The sequence below is a fragment of the Peromyscus leucopus genome, chromosome 8b (genome assembly GCF_004664715.2).
Source record: "Peromyscus leucopus breed LL Stock chromosome 8b, UCI_PerLeu_2.1, whole genome shotgun sequence".
Classification (NCBI taxonomy): Eukaryota; Metazoa; Chordata; class Mammalia; order Rodentia; family Cricetidae; genus Peromyscus; species Peromyscus leucopus.
This window is the reverse complement of record NC_051086.1, coordinates 53,678,898-53,698,655: the sequence shown is the minus strand read 5'-3', so window position 1 is coordinate 53,698,655 and position 19,758 is coordinate 53,678,898. Positions and strand designations below refer to the sequence as shown.

General features: G+C 54.7%; 5 protein-coding genes across 8 annotated transcripts; 2 read left to right on the top strand and 3 right to left on the bottom strand.

Annotated features, from left to right (window-relative positions):
• Nucleotides 1-305: 305 nt before the first annotated feature.
• Eno3 (enolase 3) lies at nucleotides 306-6,447 on the bottom strand. 3 transcript variants are annotated; one of them, XM_028861002.2, is made up of 12 exons: nucleotides 6,283-6,447; nucleotides 5,079-5,165; nucleotides 4,721-4,816; nucleotides 4,551-4,609; nucleotides 4,333-4,402; nucleotides 3,807-3,940; nucleotides 1,947-2,169; nucleotides 1,636-1,833; nucleotides 1,244-1,445; nucleotides 731-839; nucleotides 541-599; nucleotides 306-456 (listed from the first exon to the last, which is right to left on the bottom strand). In XM_028861002.2, exons 1-12 carry the CDS (start codon nucleotides 6,407-6,409, stop codon nucleotides 387-389), a joined length of 1,434 nt encoding a protein of 477 aa, XP_028716835.1. In that variant the 5' UTR covers nucleotides 6,410-6,447; the 3' UTR covers nucleotides 306-386. The 3 variants fall into 3 exon arrangements, with proteins under 3 accessions (XP_028716835.1, XP_028716836.1, XP_028716837.1); XM_028861003.2 differs by lacking the exon at nucleotides 6,283-6,447 and adding an exon at nucleotides 5,777-5,881; XM_028861004.2 differs by lacking the exon at nucleotides 6,283-6,447 and adding an exon at nucleotides 5,746-5,843.
• A 1,451-nt stretch (nucleotides 6,448-7,898) lies between these two features.
• LOC114686331 (shadow of prion protein-like) lies at nucleotides 7,899-8,734 on the bottom strand. Its single transcript, XM_028860988.1, has 2 exons — nucleotides 8,613-8,734; nucleotides 7,899-8,121 (listed from the first exon to the last, which is right to left on the bottom strand). The coding sequence occupies exons 1-2, from the start codon at nucleotides 8,732-8,734 to the stop codon at nucleotides 7,899-7,901; spliced, it is 345 nt and encodes a 114-aa protein (XP_028716821.1).
• Nucleotides 8,567-11,413, top strand: Pfn1 (profilin 1). Its single transcript, XM_028860993.2, has 3 exons — nucleotides 8,567-8,864; nucleotides 10,271-10,463; nucleotides 11,057-11,413. The coding sequence occupies exons 1-3, from the start codon at nucleotides 8,733-8,735 to the stop codon at nucleotides 11,152-11,154; spliced, it is 423 nt and encodes a 140-aa protein (XP_028716826.1). The 5' UTR covers nucleotides 8,567-8,732; the 3' UTR covers nucleotides 11,155-11,413.
• A 419-nt stretch (nucleotides 11,414-11,832) lies between these two features.
• Rnf167 (ring finger protein 167) lies at nucleotides 11,833-16,030 on the bottom strand. 2 transcript variants are annotated; one of them, XM_028860991.2, is made up of 10 exons: nucleotides 15,923-16,030; nucleotides 15,288-15,787; nucleotides 15,124-15,204; nucleotides 13,924-14,049; nucleotides 13,739-13,826; nucleotides 13,496-13,586; nucleotides 13,191-13,296; nucleotides 12,979-13,072; nucleotides 12,388-12,468; nucleotides 11,833-12,317 (listed from the first exon to the last, which is right to left on the bottom strand). In XM_028860991.2, exons 2-10 carry the CDS (start codon nucleotides 15,369-15,371, stop codon nucleotides 12,019-12,021), a joined length of 1,050 nt encoding a protein of 349 aa, XP_028716824.1. In that variant the 5' UTR covers nucleotides 15,372-15,787; nucleotides 15,923-16,030; the 3' UTR covers nucleotides 11,833-12,018. The 2 variants fall into 2 exon arrangements, with proteins under 2 accessions (XP_028716824.1, XP_028716825.1); XM_028860992.1 differs by having other exon boundaries at nucleotides 13,976-14,049; nucleotides 15,288-15,977.
• Nucleotides 16,031-16,214: 184 nt separating this feature from the next.
• Nucleotides 16,215-19,138, top strand: Slc25a11 (solute carrier family 25 member 11). Its single transcript, XM_028861000.2, has 8 exons — nucleotides 16,215-16,452; nucleotides 17,034-17,186; nucleotides 17,278-17,484; nucleotides 17,671-17,761; nucleotides 17,866-17,956; nucleotides 18,046-18,145; nucleotides 18,224-18,275; nucleotides 18,404-19,138. The coding sequence occupies exons 1-8, from the start codon at nucleotides 16,358-16,360 to the stop codon at nucleotides 18,557-18,559; spliced, it is 945 nt and encodes a 314-aa protein (XP_028716833.1). The 5' UTR covers nucleotides 16,215-16,357; the 3' UTR covers nucleotides 18,560-19,138.
• The last annotated feature ends 620 nt before the right edge of the window (nucleotides 19,139-19,758 follow it).

The window sequence follows — 19,758 nt, the reverse complement described above, 5'->3', positions numbered from 1 at the left end:
CCTGCTCCGGACCCCTCTCCTGCTGGGAGCATCATGGCCCTCAGTCCCTCTCCATGCACTGCAGCCCACTCAGTCGCTGTCTCTCGCTCCATAGACACCTCACCAGCTCCTTTTCACATACAGAATTTGCTTTTTCTAGCTTCATTCCAAAGTGTGAATTTCTCTTTTACATCCACCGAGCTTTCCAATTCCTCACTTCCTTGTCACAGCCTGTCACATGTCATTCTCTGCCGCCTGTCCACTACCTGTCCTTCCCAGCTAGCTAATCAGCCTTTCCCTCCTTCCTTCCAAGGAACACGCCGTGGTCTTGTTTGGCAGTGTTTATTTCAGGGAGAAGGGCTTGAAGGCCTGTGCCTGTTCTGTGGTGTCCCGGAGCCTCCAGCTTCTCATTTGGCCTTTGGATTACGGAACTTTCGTCCAGCGAAGACAGCTTTGTCTCCAAGAGCCTCCTCAATCCTGTAATACAAAAATCAGAGCTGCTCCCTTCTAGCCTCGGAGCCCTTCCTCTCCCCACTGTCCGGGCTTCTGTACCCACTGTACCTCATAAGCTGGTTGTATTTGGCCAAACGCTCTGAACGACATGGGGCACCAGTCTTGATCTGAGGTGGGAAAGGGATTTGGAGGGGTTGGTTCGGGCCCCAAAGGAGCAGGCTGTAGTGGTATCCAACTCAGGTCGACACCAAGGTGACCAAAGAAACTCAGATCCTCGGTAGAGGGAAGCCCTGAGTACCTGTCCTGTGCAGAGTCCCACCACGAGGTCAGCAATGAAAGTGTCTTCAGTCTCCCCCGAACGGTGGCTCACCATCACCCCCCAGCCATTAGACTGTGCCAGTTTGCAGCTGTGTGGGAAGGACATTTGGTGAGGCCTTATGTGACCTCCTCGGTAAGAAAGCCAGGGACAGGCAAGGCAGAGCTTTCCCTTTGTTTTGGGCAGTGGGCACTGCAGGGGATGTAGTGTCTAAGTTCTCTGGGAAGTAGGAGAGGAGAGATGTCTGATCTTGGATTAGGGTGGTCAGAAGATGGTAGAAAGAAGAGCACAGTATGAGAGGGAGGTAAAGGGACATGGCAGAGCCACGGTGGCACAGGTCTTGGGGACGAGCCAAGGGTTAGTCATAGCCTGGGGTTAAGAGTGTTAGGGTGGGTCAGGTTCCCAGGGAAGGGTAGACTTATGGCAAGAACACGAGCAGTGGGCGGAGCTGCAGCTGAGGGTGGCCACTGTGAGCCTGAGTCAGGAGACACTCACGCCTGGATGGATTCCGTCACTGAGCCAATCTGGTTGACCTTCAGTAGCAGGCAATTGCAGGCCTTCTTCTCAACAGCCTGAGCGATCCTCTTAGGGTTGGTGACTGTAAGGTCATCTCCCACAATCTGGATGTCCACTCCAGAGAGGAATGAGGTCCATGTGGTCCAGTCATCCTGGTCAAAGGGGTCTTCAATGGAGACCACTGGTAGGGGTGTGGGAGCAGAGTTGGGGTTAGAGATGAGGTCTGACGGAGGGGTGACAAGAAGAAGTTCAATGGAGGTGGCATGGAGCTGAGGATGGAAAGGGCTGGGATTGTGGCAAAGCCAAACAACTGAACCCCGTGTCAGGCAGCTGCAGCAGGCAGGGCAGGAGAGAAGCACTGGAAACCTCACCGGGATAGTTCTTGATGAAGCTCTTGTACAGCTCCCCGAGCTTCTCCCCACTGATGTGCCGGGCAGGATCGTCAGGTGACTTGAAGTCCAGATCATACTTCCCATTGCGGTAGAATTCAGATGCTGCCACGTCCATGCCAATTACCACCTTGTCTGGGTAACCAGCTGCCTGAATGGCTGTCTTCAGCAGCTCCAGGGCTAGGAGAGGAGCAAGAAATAACCTGAGACTCCAATGTCTCCTGTATCTGCAGCCTCTCCTCCCCACCTCATGGGGACCCAGGTGGTCTGTGCCCCAGGATGTTCCCACTGACCCTCATTGTTCTCCAGGATGTTGGGTGCAAAGCCGCCCTCGTCCCCCACATTGGTGGCGTCCTTCCCATACTTGGCCTTGATGACCCCCTTGAGGTGGTGGTAGACCTCGGCGCCAATGCGCATGGCTTCTTTGAAAGAGCTGGCTCCCACTGGCAGAATCATGAACTCCTGCATGGCCAGCTTGTTTCCAGCATGAGAGCCCCCATTGATCACGTTGAAGGCCTGAGACAGGAGATGGTGCTCAGAACTGGGTGGCATGGGGGGTCAAAGGTGAGAGGGAACCGGAGGTGGGAGCTGGATTCCCTGCTTACTAGCTGAGTGGTTTAGGATGCATAATTGTACTCAGGGCCTTTCCCCTATTTCTACAAAGTGGTTGCAATGCCTACTTCCCTGTAGACTCTTCTGAAAATTAGGGGAAATTGAATATAAAGTTCTTAGTACATGCCTGATGTAACAGAATAATTTTATGGCATTCTAAATAAACTAGCTTGTTTCACTCTCAAACATCGCTATTAACTATACATTCTTATTAATTTCTTCTTTACGGATGAGGAAACTGAGGCACAGAGGTTAAATAGCTTGCCTAAGATCACACAGAAAACAGGCAAGGCCAGGGGCTGAACCCAACAGATGTCTCTAGAGCCCATGCTCTTTTTTGTTTTGTTTTGTTTTGTTTTTCGAGACGGTTTCTCTGTGTAACAGGTCTGGCTGCCCTGGAACTTGCTTTGTAGGCCAGGCTGGCTTCGAACTCACAGAGATCCACCTGCCTCTGCCTCCAGAGTGCTGGGATTACAGGCATGCACCACCACCATCCATGCTCTTAACACAATCTTCCTAGTAAGTAACAATAAATGGTGATGTTACGTTCTACCCAGGCCATGCAGGGCTCCAAGGATGGAAGCGACCGGGGCCGCAAGGGAATGAAGAGAAGACAGACGATGGACACACAGACAGAAAAGCTGGGCAGTGGACACACAGACAGAAAAGCTGGGCAGTGGACACACAGACAGAAAAGCTGGGCAATGGACAGACTGCGCTGTCTGATGGTAAATCAGACTCTAGACGCTCAATGTGTTTATTATACAAGCTCAGCATATTTATTATATAGAGTTGAACAGAGAAGCAGGGTTACTGCATAAGGATAGATAAGGAGGTGGGGTTTGTGGTGTACAACTGGACCCAGGGGACAGGGTTAGGGGATCTCAGTAAAAAGCAGTCTCTGTAGGGGAGTGGTCTTCAGACCGTAAACATCCAAGGGGGAGGGAGTTATGGTGGACATATTATGTACACACTATCAACACTTGCACCTGGTCACCAAGGAAGGCTTTACCATACCTCTGAACCTTAGCCCAGGGGGAAGGCTTTGGCATTCCTCCTGGGTCTGAGGCTCTGGGGTCCTTGACAAGGCTGGTTCATGTCAATACACACATTCACCCAGGACTTCATACACTCAGGGCTTTCTCTGCACCCTACAAAACTCAGAGTTACTACTAAGAGGACAGTGACTTCATACGGACTCAGAAGATAACACAGAAATACTGAGATCCTTGCCCTGAGGATGCTTTGGAATCTGACTGGGGGAATGGGCTACAAAGATGGAATGAGGTCTGAGGAAGCAGCCTGAGCCTGGAATGTGAAGGGACTAAGGGGCCTGGCCAGGGAAGGAAACAGCAAGAGGCTTAGCGTTAGACTGTGGGAACGAGGGAGGGCGGGAGCACAAAACCAGAGAGATTTCATTTCAGGAAATGCTTCTTTGGAGCAGGATCTGCAAGGTAGATTTTCTAGGGGGCTACTCACATTCCTGGCTGGGAAAGGGCAGCCGTCACAGGGATTTAGAAGGGACAACCACACACACTCACAGGCACAGGAAGTACGAGATCAGGATTCCCTGCAAGATCTGCGATGTGTCGGTAGAGAGGGACCCCTTTCTCAGCTGCTCCCGCCTTGCACACAGCCAAGGACACACCCAGGATGGCATTGGCCCCAAACTTGGCTAGAGGGAGGCAAACGGGGGAGAAGGACGACAGCTCCTACAGGTTTTGTGGTTGATTCCTTGAACATTCCCTCCGGTCACCCCAGGAAGAAGCTTCCTAAACCACTGGACATTAAGATTTCATTAACTCCTCTCTTTCCTGGCCTGCAGACTTCTGGGAGTTCACCCCCTCCTCCCTGGGCCAACAGTTTCACATGTTGTCTACTGCCAGCCAGGCCTGGCAGGAGACAGGCATCAGGAAATGCCTGTGGAATGAATAAAGGGCTATCCAGCTTCGGTGTGCCCCAAGATGGGCCACAGGAACCACCCAGCCAGCTGTCCTCGGCCTCTCTTCCACCCTTGCCGCATGCCACGCCATGCCACACTCTCCCCATCTCTGGCACCTCACTCACACTTATTCTCTGTCCCGTCCAGCTCAATCATAAATTTGTCAACTTTTTCTTGATCCACAACACTTAGTTTCTGGAAGAGGCAGAGGTCGGATTTCTCAGGAGCCAGGTAATGTGCAGGATGAAGGACAGGTGAAAATATTGGGAGTTGGGCTGCCTGGGGGGAGGCACGGGGTCACAGGGTGGGGGTTGGGGGCGGGGAGCCGGCTCCTCCAACTTGCCTTCTCCAGCAGTGCAGGGCCTAGGGTCTTGTTGATGTGCTCCACTGCCTTCAGCACTCCTGAAGGCCAGAGAACGGGTTCAGTTTTCTGAGGGGATTAAACCTCTTCCTTATGGAGTCCTTGGCTTTGGGTTCGGGCCCTCATACTCTGTCCTGTTAGTCTTTGCTCACCTTTCCCCAGATAGCGGGATTTGTCTCCATCTCTTAGTTCCAGCGCCTCATAGATACCCGTGGAAGCTCCGCTGGGCACAGCTGCTCGGAATCGACCTGGGCAGGAGGAACCAGCAGATCAGAGGGAGCCCATTCACAAGGGCCTGGGGGCACCTCCCTGGACCCAGGGACCGGAGAAAATACAGAGAAACTCCTGCCTCCCCCAGCTTTAGAGCCAGGAGGAGGAGAGGGCCTGTGAAGGAGGAGTCTGGGGAAAGGAACCTCTGACACAGGACAGGATGTAGTCTAGAACCCTTGAGGAGGAGCAGGCGAGACTGGGGGTGTTCTGAGGCAAACCAACTCGACGGGCCTCGGTTACCCTTGGCGGTGTGCAGGTCCACCTCCACCGTGGGGTTGCCCCTGGAGTCCAGGATCTCTCGGGCAACGATTTTTTGCATGGCCATGACTGTACCGCAAAAGATGTGAGTGAGCAAGTGTGGACAGTTGATCCCTTGAGGAACTAGAAATCCCTTGCCCTTTTAAGAGTCTTCCCCACCCCAAGAAGGCAGGTGCTGGAGCTAAAAATACCCCATAAAAAGGTCATAGACCAAAGAGGCAGGCAGGCCGGCCGGCCCCCTCCCCCACCCTCCCCCACTCGGAAGAGCTCTTGTTCCACCCTCCCATCCTGAAAATCAAGGGCTCACGACTTTATAACCCCAGAGGAAACCACTCCCTGAACACTCCACCAGGCTTATGCCTTCTTCTCCCACTTTTCTGATTAAGTCCTTGCTTGGTGCATCTTTCTAGCCCTCAAATCCTATCCGGTTCTCATCGTCCCATTCCCAAATCCTCCTAGACCTCCAGTTCTCTGCCTGGCTTAATTCTGTCTTCTTTATCTACTTCCCCATTCCTCCTCTATCCGTCAGTATTCCAGTATTTGCCTCCATCCTGCGTGTGCTCCGACCTGACCACTCTCTTTCAAGCTCCCTAGCCCTAGGAAGAAAAAAGTCAAAACTTCCCTCCCTTTTTCCAGCACCACCCCGCACCTGCACACCAGGAACTGAAGTTCTAGCAAACCTGTGACTTTGGCTTCCCTGGGACTTTGAATGAAGCTCCTCGTCTAGGTGGCAGCTGGGACAGTGTCAGCTGCCCCCCTTCTCAGGCTGGGCATTTATCTCCAAGCCACCCTGTCCCCCAGCCAGCCCCGCCTCTGCCTCTCTCATTCCACCCTCCTCCCCTCCACACCAGGCTGACAGCCAAATGACCACTAGTGCCTCAAGCAGAGGCCTCTGGCCTGGGTACCCCCTTTTCTCAAAAGTTAATGACTGCCCCATACATGTTCTTTCTGTCCCCCAAATAAAAGTCTCTACTTGGAAGTTCACTCTAGGAGGGCGCAGGAGAGGGGGGCTGCTGATAGGAGGGTCTCTCTCTCTCCCCTCCTTAACCTTACATTCCCCTTTTGTAAAGGTTAAAGAGGAACCAGTGCCCTTTGGGAAAGGCCAGGGGTAATCTGAGCCCTGCAGGCTGGGGAGGGGGCCTGGACAAGGGGCCGCAAGACTGACATGCACACGTGCTCCACTCACTCGGAGGCAGGCGGTGCAGGCCGCGCAGCTGGGGCAAGGAATCAGTGATGCTGAGCAAGCTCTGCGGGCTAAAGTTGACACCCCTCCGCCATAGAAGGCGAGCGCTTTCACTTCTCAGGGTCCTCATAACGGCCACTTCGGCACCACTCCACCACCCTACCCTCTCTTGGCCAGCGAAGGGCGAGGAGAGGGGCCAGGAGACGAATATAGACGGGCACTGAGCACCGACTGGCTCGGCGCCCGGCAGATGGTGCTGGGGCAGCACTTGGGGCCCAGCGTGAAAAAGACTAAGTAGTGGTCAGGAGCCTGTTCCCCCACCGACTGACTGTTCGCGCTTCAGGGCTCAAGCCTTGCCTATCAAAGAATGGGGTTCTATCACGAGTGGGGGGGAAAAACCCATGGATGGACTCTAGAAGGGGAGGACACTGTGGCGGCCGCTCGGTCCATCCATCGGCAGCACTGCAGGACGTGAGTCTCTGCACTCGGTAACTCCCCGCTGAGCGGGTCTCGGGCGTGTGTGGGGTCTGTCCCGCGTGGAAGCCTGGCAGGCAGGCCGGCCGCCCGGCCGGTGTCCCAGGGCGCCTTGGCTTCTCACCCCCCCGCCGGCCGGCGCTGCAGCGGGTGACTCACTCGGCGGCCGGCTCTCGAGCGCTCCTCCCCGGCGGCGGCGGCGGCAGCGGCCCTCCCCCTCGGGGTCGCCCTCCTGGCCTCCACCCTAGGGTCCCCACCTGCCCGTCGCGTCCCAGTCCCGTCCCTTCCCCCCCCCTTATCTCCTGCCGCTCCCAGTGGGACTTTTCCACCCGCCCCGCGGCCAGAGGTCAGGGGATGGCGGGCGTAGAGCGCCGCCGCCGCCGCCACGTGCCCCAGCGCAGCCCCGCCCGTGACTTCGGCCACGCGGCTGTCGAAGAACCTGGGCTCGGGGGGCGCGGGGGAGCCAGGGTTTTTTTGGGGGGTGGGCATCAGGGAGCCTAACAGGCCTCCAGAGACGCAGCGAACTCAGCCCTCACACCAGGAGCGGCTTCAAACCCTGGCGCCCCTCCTCCGAGGGGCCGGAAGCAGCCGAGCCCCTCGGCGGCGAGGGTCCCGAGTGACTCATTTGCTCCCGCCAGCCTCACCGGCCGGCCGTCCCCGCCTCCCCCCGACCCCCAGCCCGGCCCAGCCCAGCCCAGCCCCCAGGGCGGCAAGTGAGCTGAACGCACACAAGTCCTTAGCAAAAGTTTTACTGGGGGGGGGGGCGGGGAGAAGAAAAGCCCGACGGGCCCGAAGTAGAGGGGACTTTCCCCTTCTTGAAAAAGTTGCCATCCTTGGTACTTTGGTATTCTTCCGCCTTGAAAAGAGTCCCGCCCGTGTCACCCGGCTGGCGCCCCTGTTCAGTGACCTCGGTGGAGAGGGTTCAGGAGCAGGGCGAGGCTCTGAGCTGGAGCGGATCCAGCGGAGGAATGATCTTCCCTAGAATAATATAGGGATGCACTCGAACGAGCCCGGCGTGTGCGTCTCCGGCGGGCAGCTGGGACAGGTGCCCTGGGTTGGGGACCTTTACCACCGAAAAGGACCGCGAGTGTGCGATCAAATTTAGTTTTGCTCCCCTTGTCGTCTAAATTTAAAAAAAAATTAAATTAAATGTGGATGGAGTAGGCGGCAGCGCACAGGCCAGGGCCTCTGCCCGCTCCGCCTGGCGGGGACGCGTCTTCCCTCCGAGGAAGGTCCCACTCGGGGCCGCCGGGCGCGCGCTCGCCGCCAGCCGCTAGCCCCAACCGCCCCACGCGCCGTCTCCTGCTCGCCGCCCCGGCGCAGGCGCGGGCGCACGCGCCGCCGCCGCCGCCGCCCGCCGTTCCTTCCCTCCCGCGGAGGTGGGGGTGAGTGTGAGTGTGTGAAGGAATCATTCGGTTTAACCCTGGCTTCCCCGCACCCACTTGAATTTGCTCAGCCTTACTAATTTCCCCCCTTTTTCTCTCGCGTCTCCCTCCGGCTTCCTCCTTTTATGCCGAAGGGGTCTTGTATTCAGTATGAATTGGAGCGAGCCCTAACCTTAACCTCGCTCCTGCCACCACCACCACCAACCACCACCAGCACCGCGCCAGCCTTTTGCATGGCTTTCCACCGAACTCGGCAAATTTTGCAAAAGCAGGGGGGTGAGGGGTGGTGGGGGGGGAGGGCTTTTTAAAATTGCATTTGCAAAAGTTCGCTATCTGGCCAGGCGAGGGGGGGTGGTTGTGTGGAGGGAGGGAGGGAATGGGGAGCAGGCCCCGCCCCGCCGCCCTTTGCAAATAAAAATCTAGGGGGGGGGGAGGAGCAGGAAGTGGCGGTGCGAGGGCTGCTGCACAGCTAACAGAGCCGCGTTCCGGACGGCAGCGCGTGCCCCGAGCTCTCTGCCTCCCCCCCGCCCGCCAGCCCGAGCCCAGCCCGCGGCCCCAGCAGCAGCCCGCAGGAGCAGCCCCAGCAGCAGCGCCATGGCCGGGTGGAACGCCTACATCGACAGCCTCATGGCGGACGGGACCTGTCAGGACGCGGCCATCGTAGGCTACAAGGACTCGCCCTCCGTCTGGGCCGCCGTCCCCGGGAAGACCTTCGTTAGCATTACGGTACTGCGAGGCTTGTGCGGTCCGGGGCAATGACCGGGCTCAGACCCGCGGGGAAGAGGCTTGGGTGGGGGCGGGCGCAGCCTAGCCAAGGCAGCGAGAGGCCGCGATCTGGTCCTCTGCCTGGAAGCGGCGCGAATGGCGGCTGCATGGATCTAGGTCCGTCCCCCCCCCCCCGGTGGCCCCCCAAGCCCTGCGCTCCTCGGCGGCGGCCGAGCCCATCCCGCCCGCCACCCCGCTTTCTGCGACGGGGCGTTACATCCGGGGCACAGGGCGGGGAGGGGCGCGCCGCCCGGTGCGGCGGCCCACTTCCGCCTCCCCCAGGGCGGGGCAGGCACGCGCTGCGTTTGGGCCGGGGATTATGATTGATAAGGGGGCGCGGGGAGCCTCGGCTCCCCTTTGGGCCGCCTGCTCGCGCTCCCTCCACCATTGTTTGCCTCCGCGCCGGTGGGAGCTCCAGGCGCGTGGCCTCGGGCCCTTGCCCGACCTCCGGGAGCCGCCTGCTGCCCCTCCCAGCTCCGTTAGAGAGGGCGAGGCCGCCACACACGCACTCACACACACCCCCAGTTCGGCACGTTAGCCCCAACATTCCTGTGAAGCCAGACCCGGAAGTCCCCTCGCCCTCCCTTCCCGCCATCCGGCCCGGCCTGGAGTGAGGGAACTTTGTGAGAAGTTCTGACACCGTAAAAGTGAAGGGATAAGGTTGCTGCTGTCCCCACCACCTTCCTTGGCCACACTGCCCGGAAGTGGGGAGGGGGAGCGGAAGTTCGAATGGGGGGGGAAGGGGATTTCCGGGCGGGAGGGTACCGGATATAGGGGTTTGGGGTTTAAGGGGGGAGAAGAAAGGGTCCCCGGAATGTCTAGACTCAAGACAGCCTAGTCCCCCAACCCTTAAAACTTTATCAACTTTCCTAGAAAGTCCCCCGGGGTCGGCTTCCCCATCGTGGGGCGTAGATACCTGGACCTAAACTCTAGGTTACCGGGAGACCCAGGCGTCCGGGTTCCTAACAACGCCTGCAGAACCTTTGACCAAATAAGGACAAAGTTGCTTCTCCTCCTTCCCTGCCCCCTCCCTCAGCCTCTCCGCTTCTGCTTTTCCTGAAGGACTGTTCTGAGCATCCAAAGGCTCCCCCTGGATCATTGATTGATTTTTGGTACCCAGGTTTTTCTCCCTTTGCTTTTCCTATTTAACATCAAAGCCTAAGTCTTTAGAGAAGTATTGTTCCTTCTTCCCTGGTCCCATTTATTAGGCCTTAGGATTATAATCTTTTTCTGCACACACACCCCCAAGTTTTAATGGTGTGTATGAAGCACATTCACCCCCAACTCCAGGATAAATAAGTGGATTCTTGGAAAACGAGTTAGCCGGTGCACTAACTTAATGAGGTGATTGATTCTGATTCTTCCAGCCAGCTGAGGTTGGTGTCCTGGTAGGCAAAGACCGGTCAAGTTTTTTCGTGAATGGGCTGACACTTGGGGGCCAGAAATGTTCTGTGATCCGGGACTCACTGCTGCAGGATGGGGAATTTACAATGGATCTTCGTACCAAGAGCACCGGAGGAGCCCCAACCTTCAATGTCACCGTCACCATGACTGCCAAGAGTAAGTTTCTGAGTTTGAGTGGTTGGTTCTCAAGCTTTGAAATCCCTGATGTGTCTCCATTTGTTAATCGGTAGGGGCTTTCTGTGGTTCCTCAATGTGAAGGTTGCAAAACAGTATTTTACTCACCGTCTGCTGGATGTGGGAACTTTTGGGTTTTCTACCTCTGGCTCCCCATCTTGTAAAGGGACTAAATAACACTGCCTTAAGTCCCTTCCTGCCTTAAGCTTTTTGAGATTAGTTTGCTTGGTGTAGGTTATTGGGATCTTAAGTCAGTATTGGCTCTAATCTTGAGTCCTGTCAACTTCAGAGGCAGGAAGCTCATCCGCAGCAGTTCCTGGCCATACAAGTCTACAGCCTGTGTGTGTGACCTCTACATTTTGCATTTTCTTCACTAGTCTTTAAGCTAGATTTTTTTTTTTCCTCCTTTGAAAAGCTCTATTGTTTTAGGGTGACTGACAGCCTGCCTGTGTGTGTTGGGGGGTGGTTGGGAGGAATGAGGTTAGGTTACAGCCCCCAGGGCTGGACAGCTGCTGAACAGCTGGCAGGGTTGAATTGTGACACCTGGGTCCTAGCCTCCTTTCTTTTTCCTCCAGCGCTAGTCCTGCTGATGGGCAAAGAAGGTGTCCACGGTGGTTTGATCAACAAGAAATGTTATGAAATGGCCTCCCACCTGCGGCGTTCCCAGTACTGACCTCATCTGTCCCCTCCCCCACCGCTCCCCTCAGCTTTTGCACCCCTTCTTTCCATACACACACACACACCATTATTTTTTTGGGCCATTACCCCATTTCCCTTATTGCTGCCAAAACCACATGGGCCGGGGGCTGGGGCTGGACAGACAGATACCTCCCCTTACCCATACCCCCTCCTGTGTGTGTTTGGAAAATTTTTTGGGTTTTTTTTTTTTTCTTTTTTTTTTTTTTTCTGAATAAAAAAGATTCTACTAACAAGGTCCTGTGTGGTTTGCACTTGGGGTATTAGCTGGAGGCAGGCGCTGTGGCCCACCACCATTGAGCTTAGTTATTTACTTCTTGGCTGTGTCCAGACTGAACCCTTTGCATTCCTTTCCTTTCTGCTTTTCAGCCCCCAGACTAAGCATTCTTTCCCGTACCCAGTCGGGTGGCCTAGGCCCCTCTATAGTGGTATTTCCATTTCAGGCCCAGTTGAACATATAATGGAACACAGCCATCTAGACCAGAGAATGGGTCCAAGCCTGCGGCTGAGGCAGGGCCACTTGAGTCATCCTGTGTAGGTGGGGCTCCCCCTCCCTGAGTCATAGCAGATGCAGCTGGGGCTGTCCTCCTGACAAGTTCATCTCGTGAGTTGATTCCCTTTCCAGAATTTCACCTGTATAAAAATGATCTTACTCTTTCTTAGTCCACAAAAACTTTTATTAACCCAAGAAGTGAAGACCATGTCCCTAAGGTTCCCAGCCACCTCGAAAGGATGAGGCCAGTTTGAGAACCTGGAGTGGAAATGTCCCCGTCCCTCAGCTTATTAGACTGGAGGAAGAGTTTGTGCAAATAGATCACCAGAGGTCCCAAGTGTGGGAGTTTCAGGCCAGGGCAGGAGATGAAGGGGAGGGTGGGGGGTCTGTAGAGGGCCCAGGAAAGACCAGGGGTGCTGGGGCTAGAGATCCAAAGGAGGTGGGAAGAGTAGGGCTAGAGCCCAGGAGTGGGGTCCACTCTGAAGCAGGTTGGTCCCTTGGTTCCCCTTCCTCATCACCTTCCTCTTGCCCTTGAGTTTCTTCCTCCTGCTCCTCATCCCCAGGACCCCGATGGACAGGCTGTTTGCAGATGGGGCAAGTCTTCCTGGTCTGAGTGAGCCAGGGGTCCACACAGCGGCTGTGATAGGCTATGGAAAGGAATGTGTCAAGTACCCGGGCTCTGCAGGTGGGCATAGGCAGCAGAGGTAGTGGCCTCACCATGTGCACAAGGAAGTACCCGAAGCTTGTCCCCATCCTCATACTCATCCAGACAGATGGCACAGACATCATACTGATCTCCTGGGGGAAAGAAAGGATTCACTGAGCCATTCAGAACCAAGCCCAAGAGTTCATAATGGAAGGTTAGAATTAAAACGTATAAGAATTGTTTCCCCAAGCCAGTACAAGCTCTTAGGGCAGGCCACAGAGAAGCATGGGGCTAGAGGGGACAAGGAGAGATAAGGGAAGTGGGTGGGGGGAGGGTAGGAGGGGGAAAGCAGAAGTGGGAGGGACAAGACTTCTGCTATAACCTTATATGGATGGCACTGGAGGCTCCAGGGCTTAACCCAACTCCTCACCTGCTGTCTCTGAGTCCTCCCAGCTCCTTACATCTTTCGACTCTCCACACTCAAAGTTTGTACTTGGTCATCTTTGTTTTCTACTCCTGCTCTACCCTACCTCCTTTGTTTGTGGTTGCTTGTGTGTAAAAAAGAAGCAATGGTGGCATCTTCTAGCACCTCACCGCTTTTTGTACCCCTCATCTACTGGGCTCAAACTCCTTTAAGATGGACTCTGTTCCCATGCCATTACCCTTTTGATAGTCATGAGTAGGAATCTGTTTCAGTTGCTCTTTGGTAAGTCGGTTCCTCTGGAGCCGTTTCCGGTGCTGGATACAACGAACTATCTAGGGGTAAGGGAGAGTGGGCCAGGCTTAAGGAAATTTAAAAAAAAAAAAAAAAAAAAAAAAAAAAAGAGACACTAGACCCAGTATGGCCTTGTAAGTTCTTCCCATGGCCACTCACCAGTACTGATCCCATGGCCAAAACCAGCAGTCCTACGATTCCAGTGAAAGGAATGAGATAATAGCCCAAGGGGAAGCTGTTGTCTGGAACCAGAAGCACCCGAGCCCTGAGAAAACAGACAAGCCTCAAGCCAGGCAAAACCAGGTAACTGGATTGGGACAAGACATGGGTGAAGAGAAAGTTTAAAAAAAAAAAAAAGACGAGGGAGAACTTGAGCCTGAGTGGGTAGCGTAGGGAGGCTTGGGCTCCAGGCTGCCATGCATGGAGAGGGTGGGAGACAAGTGGGAAGAAAGCACATGTCCTACCCCTTCTCATAGACAAAAAGGGCGCGCAGGTACTCTGCACTTCTCTCTCCAATAAATACAGATGGGATCCAGATCTGCTGTTGGATTTCCTCTGTAGGGAACAGGGTATTGGGGATTTAGCCTTCCACACAATTCCTGGACCTGGCACTTGACACTTCTGCCCATCCCACCTCAAGAACTGGCCTCTTTAGGTCTTTAGTCCTCCTACTGAAAACCCAGTGGTGCAGATATCCCCAGCCTTACCACTGTTCCACACCATGTTCAGAAGCTCATTGGAATTGACATTGTGTACCACAGCTGCACCATACCCAGCTTTCTGGGCATTTAGGACCTAGGGAGACAGCAGGGACAGGAGTCATAAACCGTGCCTCTCCTTATTCCTGGTGTCATTTACCCTGTTTACCAACTCCCATTCCACATTTGGCAACCTTGAGGTCAAAGTTGCAGTCGAATCTTCGAAGCAGTGCAATAAAGACTGACCCATTGACCGGGGCTGAGGGTGGCGGGGCAATGGGACTGCAGGCATTTTCTGGGTGGGCCTCCACAAGGAACCCCTGAGGGAGAAAAGCAAACAGTGGATTTTCCACCTTTACATTCTGCCTCCCACAGAGCCTATCCAGCATAATGCTACACACACACACTGTATTCTGCAGCTCTACCCTCGATACTCATTCTTGAGGTCTCAGCATCCCACCCAAATCAGAGTCTACATTTCAGGCAGCCATGGTAATACATGCATTTAATCCCAGCACCTGGAAAGCAGAGGCAGGCAGGCAGGTCTTTTGAATGAAGGCCAGCCTGGTCTACAAAGAGTTCAGGACAGCCAGGGTTACACAGAGAAACTTGTCTAAAAAAACCAAACAAAAAAGCAGAATCTGCATCTCTTAGCTTCCCGAAGATGCACTTACAGTACATACATCCCTTTAGCAGAGGCTCCCTGAATTTCTCAAATTCTAGGCTAGTTTAGTTCTGTTTTTTGTTTGTTTGTTTCCAATTTCCCACTAATAATAATACAGCCGGCTACTCATCGTGTCATTTTCAAGGTCCCCCCCCCACACATTCGTCTTTCAAGTACATACAACACATTCAATTTGCTTCATTTTCCAATTACCCATCTTACAAACAACTGCTATCCATGGTCCAACTGAGTTCTTCCTATGTGGCAAGAATTTTGAAATAACCTATTGCAGACATGCTTACCTCACTTACTAGTTAACATAACTTAGCTCTAAGCTAATTTCTATTACCCATTTTACTAAGGGTCCACAGCCATCCATACAAACAGTAAGCTCTAGAGACATTACTGATAAGCACCTGTTTTGTTTTGTTTTTAATCTTAATTCACTCTTCAGTCGGCTTCTTATATTTAGGAGTTCTAGGACACTGCCTTCTACCTCTAGATTCTGGACTCTGCTTTGGACATGGTCATGTACTTAGGGTTTTTTTTTGGGGGGGGCTGTTGTTGGTGATTCCATCTTACTAAGGTAAGCACCCTACCACTGAGCTCTATCAACAGCCCAATGCATTCCGCTGCAACTCGACTATTTCCTACCTCCAGTTTGATCCAGAGCACGGCTACTCAACCCCTGCCCAGGATAGAGACTATAAGGAAATGGGGAGAGCATCACCTGGAGTCCCTCCTCGCTCAGGGCAGCCCCAAATAGAGCTGGGAGGTCTGCAAAGTCCATGCTGGCATTGTACTCCGAGGTCTGCAAACAAAATAGTCCACGTTGTTCTCTTCAGCCTGAAACCCCTTCTCAGCACCCTCCCCCCATCCGACCCTTAGACTCACCGCTCGAATAAGCCCTCGGATAGGGGATGCTCCCCACAGCACAGTAGCCACAACAACAGGAAGCGGGAAGGCCGCAGGGTGCATGGCAGCGGGAGGGGTAAGGCTGAAGAGGTCGCGTCCTGATAGCAGGAGCAGAAGCCGAGTTCTGCGCCCTCTCTGCCTCTCCTTCAGGATCCCAGGGGTCCAACCACCCCCAGGTCCCACTTTCTCAGCTACATGGGGGCGTCGGGGAAGGAACTCCGACTACTCGGGAAGTGAGGTATGAAACCAGCCTAGTGGAGCTGGGAGGGAGACAATGTAGCTTTCTCTGGTGCAGAAATAAAACGGAGACTAGAAACGAAGGCAAATAAGTAACAGAAAAACTTAAGGAAGGGTGGGGGAATCTCAAAGAGGTGGGACTTCCGGCCAGGTAGGCCGTCTTCCGATCCCCCTGGAAAAGGGTTTCCGGTAAAGAGAGGCCGCTTCCAGTATTGGACGCTCAGGACGGAGGACTTCCGGTCCTAAAAGGCCGGTTGAAAGAAATGTTAGACATGGAGAGCGTTCCTGCGGAGAGGGAGGGAGCTCCGGTGCCCAGAAGACGGTCTAATTTTTTCCCCCTCAGTGCCCTAGATCTTGGAGCTGCCCTGTTTACAAACCTCTCCTCCTTCTGGTCGCTGCGGTACCTTCAAGTATCGCGAGAGTGCGCACCACCACCCGGTCTCGCCGCCGAAACTTATCGCGAGAGGCCTCCTAGCAATTAACTCGGCTGACTCACTCGCTCTCGCGAGATTTTCAAACAAACTAATTTCCCGCGATTCCAATTCGGCGAGGGCGGGGGCTACACAGAGGCTTCCTAAGTCGGCCACGCCCCTTCTCTCACGCATCCTAGCCCCGCCCCATTCCCGGCCGCCTTTGCGCTCACGCGCCTGCGCCCCCTCTCCTCCCCCTCTCCAGTTTCTAGCTGGAGCCAGACTTGCCTGTCGGAGGGGCGTGCGCGCGCGCGCCCTCGCCCTGTTGCGCGCTGGTGTCACCTTGGGCGCGAGCGGGGCTGTGCGTGCACGGGACCCAAAGCCGAGGGCCATCAAGGGGCGATGGCGGCGACGGCGAGTCCCGGCGCTGGCCGGATGGACGGGAAGCCCCGTACCTCCCCTAAGTCGGTCAAGTTCCTGTTTGGGGGCCTGGCTGGGTAAGCTCAGGCCCCAGGGATGGGAGAAAGGAGGAAGGGACGGGCGCAAGCAGCTGGGCCCAGTGCATCTCGGGGTATGTTCCAGTAAATTGAGCCGGTGGGGGCTCACCGTGATGTCCAGAGTATTGCGAGGTCCCTGATAGGCTGCCAGGATCTGTTCACCCATTGCGGGGCCCCTCCTGGGCTGGCTGCAGTCAAGGGTCATTGCCCCGGGTTTCCACCACCATTGCTTCACTGGCCTGTTTGTGTGGTGGGTCGAGGTTGTTAAAACGCTTTGTTAGAGGACTGTTTGGAGTCCTAGGTTGTGGATGCCCTCCACTCCTAAGTCAGACTGCCTGTGGTCTGATTCTGCTTGAACACTGAGGAACTGCCTGAACCGTTTTGATTTGCGTGGTCTTTACTGGACATCTGAACTTCTTGTCTGGCACATTGCCCTTCGTGCACACACTGACATTCATGCCCACCAGCCTCCTGAATCCATAGCTGCATGTCAGGCCCTGACCTTTGTAACTTCTTGCTGCCAGGTTGCAGCTGGGACCGCTGGTCTCTGATGCCTTTCCTGTCTTACTGTTTCCCTTCAGGATGGGTGCTACCGTTTTTGTGCAGCCTCTGGACTTGGTGAAGAACCGGATGCAGTTGAGTGGCGAAGGGGCCAAGACTCGAGAGTACAAAACCAGCTTCCATGCCCTCACCAGCATCCTGAAGGCAGAAGGGCTGAAGGGCATTTATACTGGGTACTGGGGCCTCAGGTTGGGAAGGGAGGGTTTGGGTTGGCAGGTCCGAGACCTTGGCTTGATAAGCAGGGCTGACATTTCTGCTTCTCAGGCTGTCCGCAGGCCTACTGCGCCAGGCCACCTACACCACTACTCGGCTTGGCATCTATACGGTGTTGTTTGAGCGCCTGACTGGGGCCGATGGGACACCCCCTGGCTTCCTGCTGAAAGCCCTGATTGGCATGACGGCAGGTGCAACCGGTGCCTTCGTGGGGACGCCAGCCGAGGTGGCTCTCATCAGGATGACCGCCGATGGCCGGTGAGTTCCAGGTCTCAACCTGACTCCAGCCCCGTTCCTGGAATCTAGAAACGAAAGGACTATGTTTTACCTGTTTCTGTTAGCCGAGATCTACAGCAGGGCGCTTAACCCGCTCAGGCCTTCCTTTCTCTGATCCTCTGGACCCTGAGCTATCCTGATCTTGGCTTTCCCCTGCCCTCTCCCCAGGCTTCCAGCTGACCAGCGCCGTGGCTACAAAAATGTGTTTAATGCCCTCATTCGAATTGCCAGGGAAGAGGGAGTCCCCACACTGTGGCGGGTGAGCAAGAAAGGTTCGAGTCTTGGGGGATGTGGGGTCAAGTCTCTGGCTTTTTTTTTTTTTTTTTTACTCTGCCTCCGTTGCCTCCGTTCTCTCACCTCCAGGGCTGCATCCCTACCATGGCTCGAGCTGTCGTGGTCAATGCTGCCCAGCTTGCCTCCTACTCTCAATCCAAGCAGTTCTTGCTGGACTCAGGTGAGAGACCCAGAGCTGAATACTCACTGCCCAGCCTGGCCTGAGCTCCCTGAGAGTTGACCACCACCTACTGCTTCTTCACCTCCCAGGCTACTTCTCGGACAACATTCTGTGCCACTTCTGTGCCAGCATGATCAGTGGCCTGGTCACCACTGCCGCGTCCATGCCTGTGGACATCGTCAAAACGAGGTAAGTCTGTAGCCTGGGACTGGAGCACTTTGGGGAGGCCTTCTTTCATCTTTCTCACACATGCTTCCTCTCTTTCAGGATCCAGAACATGCGAATGATTGATGGGAAGCCAGAGTACAAGAACGGGCTGGTGAGGCTGCAGGGAGGGGGAGCCTGGGTCACGGTGTGGTGGGTGCCCTGGGAGGGATATTGCGGGAGCAGGGTATAGGGGACAGAGGCCAGGTCTTAGCCCCAGCACTTACCCGCCTGTCTGTCTAGGATGTGCTGATGAAAGTCGTCCGATATGAGGGTTTCTTCAGCCTGTGGAAGGGCTTCACACCATACTATGCCCGACTGGGCCCCCACACTGTCCTCACCTTCATCTTCTTGGAACAGATGAACAAAGCCTACAAGCGTCTCTTCCTCAGTGGCTGATGTGGCAAGGTCCTGGGACTAGTGTGCCAGGGCTCCCGGGTCACCTACTGCTCCTCCAGTCGGTGCACCCTGGGGGCCTGATTCTGCTACCCTGGACTCCTCTATTTATTTTCCCTCTCCAGTGTGGTTTACTCCTTTGCGGTTAAGAACTTTAATCTCTTCCACCCCTGCTCCAGCTTGCCATGCCTGGCCTGATGCTTAGGATCGTTCTGTCCCTGGCTATTCCTAGGAGGACCTGAGAAACTTCCCTGAGGACTTCTAGTCGCCCATTGGGTATTAGTTTCAGGGCACACAAGACAACAGACCTCTCTCTCCGGGGAAACCAAGACAGAGCTGAGGAAATAGGAGAGAGCAGAAGCTATCCAGATGACCACAAGGGTCTGTGGTGGAAGGGTATGGCTTCCTCCTCCCTGAGGACAGAATTAATAAATTGGATTGATAACACCAACCCCAAATCTGGATAGTCTTGAGGATCCTAGGGGGAGCTAACTGCACAATGAAGCCAATGTCTCTGGAAAACAGACTGGAGTTTTTAAACAAAAAAAAATTAAAGAAAATCACCGACTGGTTTTATGAAAATACTATCTAAATAAGTCGTGCCTCAGCTGCTGACAGAGAGAGAGAGAGAACTGGGCCTTGTGCGTGGCTTGCAAGCCATTTGCCCAAAACTGCAGCAGCCTTACGAACCATATCACAGTTCTCAGGAAAGGCCTCTGGGATCTCATGACTGCCTTTCCAGCGAAAAGAGGGAGGGGATGCGGAATGTAACTGAAGTAAGTGGGGTGTGGCAGCGCACGCCTTTAATCTCAACCCAGGAGGCAGAGGCAGGCAGTTGTCTGTTCAAGGACAGCCAGGGCTACACAGAGAAACCTGTCTCAAAAAATTAAAAAGGAGAGCCGGGCAGCGGTGACCCACGCCTTTAGTCCAATGAGACAAAGGCAGGCCGATCTCTGAGTTCCAGGCCAGCCTGCTCTACAGCACGAGTTCCAGGAAATAAATTTAAAAAGAAAAAACACTAAGTTGGACTTTTGTGGGATGGACCCACAGGGGTTGAGAGAGAAGTCCAGATCTCTTGAGGGTGCACACTGGAATGCAACCCAAGGATTGAGGAAAGAAAGAATACTGATCAGAAACTGGGTTGGATGGGGAAAGGGATTTATTTGTCATCCATTTCTTAGGTATGATTCCCAGGCCCTGAA